This window comes from Phoenix dactylifera, chromosome 1 (genome assembly GCF_051530095.1).
Source record: "Phoenix dactylifera cultivar Ajwa chromosome 1, Ajwa_hap1_PhDact_Kaust_v1.1, whole genome shotgun sequence".
Classification (NCBI taxonomy): domain Eukaryota; kingdom Viridiplantae; phylum Streptophyta; class Magnoliopsida; order Arecales; family Arecaceae; genus Phoenix; species Phoenix dactylifera.
The window spans coordinates 13,773,587-13,779,927 of record NC_143190.1 but is presented as its reverse complement, the minus strand read 5'-3'; the positions used below and the strand labels follow the sequence as shown (position 1 = coordinate 13,779,927).

Sequence of the window (6,341 nt, the reverse complement as noted above, 5' to 3'; positions counted from 1 at the left end):
AAGGCCAACTTACCCAGTCGGGACCCAAAGTTTGCTTAAGCCCATTTCGGATTGCTTAAAGATTTTAATTAGATTTTAAATGGTGAATCGCAAGTGATTTATTTTAAAATGATTTTGATAGGTGCAATGGAGTTGCTCAACTGAATTTAGGGATCTTTGGGCAAACAAATGTAAGTGAATCTTGTACTCTTTACAGTTTTTCAAACTTGTAAGTAAATCTTGTACTCCTTAATAGTTTTTGAACTTGCAAGTGAATGTTATACTCCTTACTAGTTGCAAATTTCTATTTATTTTTTTGGTATTATAAAAACATGAAAATAATGTTAAATGTTGATGACATCATATTTTTTTTTAATTAAGAATTAAGCATACGATATTATGAAACTCATAATTTAATGCGAATTAATGGATTCATGATTGTTTACCGTTAAGCACTATTTGTGAACTATAAACTCCATATTAAGAAAAATTGTATTTTTGATGTGAAGAAATAATTTCATGATTATTCTACTATTAAATGCTTATAGGTTATGAACTTTATAAAGAAATTTAATGTTTTATTCATGCATGATACAAGAAAATATAATATAAGAACTATGACTTAAGAAAGTTGTCTTAATAACTTTGAAAAAAAGGCTCTCAGATAGCTATGTATGGCCCCTAAAAGTGGGATAAATTACTCTGCTATGTATGCCCCCTAAAAGTGGGATAAATTGACATTCAATTTTTACGACCCTTCTAGCAGGTAATAGTAGTTGGCATACGACTCTGCCAACGGGTAATAGTAGTTGGCATACGACTCTGCCAACGGATAATAGTAGTTGGCATACAATCCTGCCAATGGGTAATAGTAGTTGGCATACGACCCTACTAGAGGATAATAGTAGTTGGCATACAACCCTACCAATGGGTAATAGTAGTTGGCATACGACCCTACTAGAGGATAATAGTAGTTGGCATACAACATTACCAATAGGTAATAGTAGTTGGTGTTTGTCGATTACGGCCTTGTCACAGGTATTATAGTGACCTTAGCATTAGTCTGAGAGTAGTAATTTGATCAATGATAAATGATTCATGATTTTATGATATACACCAGAAACTATGTTTCATGAATGATTTATTATGACTTGTTTTAATATACTGTACTATGAAATGCTTTATTTTGTAATATTTGTTATTTTCTTTAAATGATGCATTGACATGGAAAAAATTATGCTTGATCCGGTAAGGTAGTAAAAAGGTTACTTACTGAGCTATGTCACTCATATGCCTCTGTTTTATTTTTTCTCCCCATGCAAATAAGATTAGTAGGGTTGGCTTAGAGGTCACACTAGCAAGCTTGATAATATTGTGGAAAAGTTTTAGTAGTGTAGCTAATGATGGGTCGGGCATGATGTTAGATTTTAGATGTTCTATACTCCTTTCTTTTTTATTAGCAAACGTAATTGAACAAATTTCATCAGGCTATATGAAAGAAGATTGTTATTTTGGGCTTTGTCTTATCGTAGGCAATACCTTACAATAGCACGGCCATGTCATTTTCCGAATCTGGGGCATGACAAAACAAGTACCGGATCCGGGTCGTGACATGTCTACTTTAAAACCAGAATCAAAACTTAGATAATTATAATATAGATAAGTCTTCCATATTCCGCCCTTTCTTAAAAAAAAAAAAAATAATAAAAGATTTATTGACAACATGACAAATGTAGAAAAATTTCTAATATTCCATCATTGTTATTGTCACAATGCCGTCTTCCATTGGCTGACCACCAAAATCACCATCCAGTAATGGCATGAATCATTACCTAGCTACCATTGCACATACTAATTGAATAATGTGCCTGTAGCTTAAATACGTCTTCAGAATTAGATCATCAATAGAGTTTAGAAGAATGGAAGGATTTCAATTGGTTCTTAAAGAAGGTTCGGTTTTGGAAATCATTAGCCTGCTAGAAGCTCCAACGAGACTGCTTTCCGATTGGTTTGCTTTGTAACGAAAGAATGTTAATTTTGTTTGGTAACCAGGATGGTGATAGCATTTGAAATTCCTCGAATTTGCCTCAACTTCCAGCTTTTCTTAACCGACTAACAACTCTATAGACCTTTCTGGTTGCATAAGACGCATAAAAGCCTAACATAAAATGGAAATAAGGACTCATTCAGCAGTGGTGACACCCCAGAGATGTCATCTACATATAATTTAGTAAAAATGAAAAAAAGGACTTAATTGCAAAATTTCAGTTGTCACATCTTTCCATGAAAAGGGATATCTAACACCTTAGAATTGACCATATAACATGACATATATCCATAAAGAAGTTGGAATAACCATTAACCAATTCCAAGGAATATAGAAGAAAATAAGTGTGCAGTCATCTTGACAAAATCATAGACTCAAAATAAGAATATAAATATAATTGAGAGTGGACTTCATGTTCTATGACATGATGGATGGATGAAAGCATGTGATCAAATCCTACAGGATATAAGTGTGAAACATGGAAAATTTAACTTATTGCCATGTTGGCGTTTGTCTAGAAGATCAAAGTAATCCTTGTCCAAACCAGCAAGGAAACAAATGTATGCATGAAAGGTACACATCACCTGCAAGGGCCAGATCAACTCCACCAACTAAAACTCATTGTCACCCTTACATGCTCATGTGCAGACATGAGAGAGGGATAAGTCGTCATATATGAAGTCTTCAATTTGTTTGCAGGTTAGTCATGCCCGAGAATTCACACCCATGCAAGACCCAACCTAAAATTTGTTCGGTATGTGTTTCAGAAATGTCAACACATTGTATTTCGGGTTTCGCATGTGTTTCGAGAGGCGAACAGTGCTGTGGACTGGATCGCCTCCTATGCAGCCCATCATTTCGAGTCTATATTTTGGGGTACTTGCGATCGTGTGCCGTAAGCATTAGATCGTGTTTTGTCTTGTGATTGCTCTGGGTTCTCTCATCGACGATTGTAGTGAAAAGCCGGTTCACCAAAAAGAAAGAAAGAAAGAAATAAAGAAATGTCAACACGATTGTCCTTGTTAAGATTCTGAAACCCATAAAAACTAGAAAATAGTAGTTAAGAATCTGAACAAATTATCTTTCTAAAATATTCTACATAACCTATTGTTTATCCATCTTGAAACCATAAAAACCCACCTATGTATGAAATAACCAAACTCTAAGACTTAATTTGGGGAATGCATGTAGCATAGACTTGAGATCCAAGAGACCTGTATCTGTAGTATCTCATTCCTACAGATATTGCAATCACATCGGACTCTAAATTGCACCAGAATCCCCCATGGGGAGAATAGAAACTTTATGGATCAACGAAAAGAACTCTGTCATGTAACACAAAATGACACATGTATTGCAAACAAAAGGTGATACTCTTAACAAATACCGTAGAAGCCATCATTAACAGAATCATATAGGTTTTGGGATATTTTCTAGCTTTGCTAGAATTATGGACCCTTTTTGACCTGTTGCCCCTACTTTTTCCTGCTAGAAGGTAAATGTGAGGGGGGAACCATTATTTCCCTCTATCTTCCTGCAAGGAAGAGTTAGGCTACCTAACTCTTTCATCAAAAAAAAAAAAAAGAAAAATCAGGATAAACGATATGATAAGACTGCTTGACTTTTTTTATTATCCATCTTCACTGAGAAAGTAAACAAAAAAATCTTAGAAATGGAAAAAAAAAAAAAAAAAAAAAGGAGACGAAGCAAGAAAGAAACAATGTAGAAATAATGTACGAGACTAACTTGAACAAAAGAAATTTGCTGAAGAAGATTCTTCCCTTTATTCTGAAGATATATATATTTATATATATTTATGGAGCAATCTACGATGTATACAATTATCAACAAAAACATGGATGCTAATTAAATTGGGAGGCATTCCCGTATACTGAAATTAATATATAGTCAGAGACATTATATCATGAATCCAAAATCACAAAAATAACATGTATGCTACAAGATATTTTAGTTATTGACCAGACGATGCCAATAACGTAGTTGGTGAAGTCATTGGGGTTGGTACAAGGGCCGAGGCTCAAGTCTTACCCTTCAGCCAAGGCAGACAAGAAAGTCAAGGCCAAGCACACGGCGAGTTTCACACCGTCAGACCATTTCACATACATTTTCCCACTAATAACAGGTTTGTGTTATGAGATTGTTGGCGATCACTGCAACTACCCATGACATTTTTGTCAAACGAAAAGCTAGTTGAATCCTTCAAATCAAACCCAAAAGCATCACGCGTAAATGATTTATATAACACAAACCACGAAGGTCATCCTCCTGTCCCACCAAACCTCCAAGAATCCATGGAAACCCAGACCATGGCAAGACAGCTCCTCCTCCTCCTCCTTTGCTTAGCCCTCTTCTTCCTTTCCCCATGCCGCTCCGACCCCGATCCCCTCCAGGACTTCTGCGTTGCCAACCTTCGAGCCAGCGACGTAGCAGTCGATGGATTCCCTTGCAAACCAACCTCCAGCGTCGTCGCCGATGACTTCTTCTCCACCGTGCTCTCGAAAGAAGGCAACACAAACAACAGTTTCAGCTCCAACTTGACCTCCGGAAATGTCCTCAGCTTCCCAGGCCTTAACACACTTGGGCTCTCCATGAACCGAGTCGACTTCGCCCCAGGAGGTGTCAACCCCCCTCACTCCCACCCCCGTGCCGCTGAGCTTGTGTTTGTTGCCAAGGGTCGGTTGCTTGTGGGATTCATCAGCACCAGCAACGTATTCTACTCTAAAGTTGTGAAAGCAGGTGAGATTTTTGTGATCCCCAAGGGGCTCATGCACTTCCAGTATAACATGGGGAAGAAGAAGGCGCTCGCGATCACGGTATTCAACAGCCAGTTGCCCGGGGCCGTGGTTGCTCCGCTCTCTTTATTTGGATCGAAGCCTGCGATACCAAGCCAGGTGCTGGCCAAAGCTTTCCAGGTTGATCAGCAGTTTGTTGATCTAGTAAAGTCCAAATTTGGAAACTAGGCTGCTTCCTCAGCTCCTGCGACTGCCAAAGAGGCTGCTCCTTTGCTGCTGCTGCTGCTGCTGCTGCTTGCTCTTCTTTATTGGAAGACCAAATACTTACTGATTGCCTTGTTGGCTCGTGGCCTTATAAGAATTCCTCCTATTTGTTACCAAACAATTATTTGAAAATATGAATTTAATTATTATCTTCTGATGGAATATGGTGACTGAGTATTTCCTGTATGTTATGAATTTTTCATCCCCTCTTCTGGACGTTGAAAGCCTCTGTTTCACAAGAATACAATGGAGTTTGCTTAAAAAAAGAATAATTAATAGAGTTTGGATCATATACTATCCTATGACAGCAAGGGGGGCAGACAAGTGAAGAAACGAGGCTTTTGGCAAATCAACAATTATTACTTGTGATGTAAAAGGATATAAAGATTATATAAGGGATGTCGCAACCATTTCCAAATCTCCAGCTATAGGCTTATTTGGTACTGTTTTTTTCTTTTAAAAAAATAAAAATATGGAGTCCAACGGAAAAAAATATATTTGGTAATCTTGTTTTATTTCTTTTTTTAAAATAATTTTTATTATTTTCGGAAAAAATGAAAGTGAAAAATTTCACCTCCATTTTTTTTTAAAAATAAAATTTCACCCTTCTCCTCCTAAACTCTTTCTTCTGCCCAATCTTGTCTACAGACCCATCTTTCCTACTCAATCATACCGGCTCTCCAAAACTCACCGATCATCTTTCGGCCTAGGCCTGATGCTGAGTTATCCCTCAGGTTGTGTCGTCGATTCCATCCCCACTTGCTTTTCTTTTGTTGCTCCTTTGATTGTCTCTTTCAGCTTCATCCCTCCTCCTCATCACTACCCCACGTTATAAAAGAGAAAAAGACAATCCGAACATACTCTCTCTTATTAAAAATTTTTAAAAAATAGAAACAGAAATTATATTTTCAAACTCCTTTAAAAAGAATGACAGCATGCCAAACTTTGATGTAATGGGAAGTCGGAAACTTTATTTCCTGTTTTATTAAATCAAGAAAGATTGTACACAGCATCACATAACAGAAAGCAAAAGAGATGTTGCTACTGGGACAAGCCACAATTTAAATTATAAGCATGCAACTATCCAAATTATTTAGCAAATCTTCTCACAACCATTTGAAATTTGCCACATATGGGGTCTCACCAGCCAGGGATATGCCCCTAATTATTCCGTTACTCGTTGGATGTGGCTTCATCGCAGGGATCTTGTTGGAAACTGTGCGATCATATCATTATTAAAAAGAATGACGGAGCGGCGGAGGACTGGCGAGAGAACAGAACAATGAACGCCACGACGA

The 6,341-nt window shown here is 37.2% G+C and overlaps 1 protein-coding gene across 1 annotated transcript; it reads left to right on the top strand.

The window, feature by feature from the left end:
* Window positions 1-4,282: 4,282 nt before the first annotated feature.
* LOC103697159 (germin-like protein 3-7) lies at window positions 4,283-5,205 on the top strand. Its single transcript, XM_088720961.2, has one exon. The coding sequence runs from the start codon at window positions 4,339-4,341 to the stop codon at window positions 5,005-5,007; it is 669 nt and encodes a 222-aa protein (XP_088577087.1). The 5' UTR covers window positions 4,283-4,338; the 3' UTR covers window positions 5,008-5,205.
* Window positions 5,206-6,341: the final 1,136 nt, after the last annotated feature.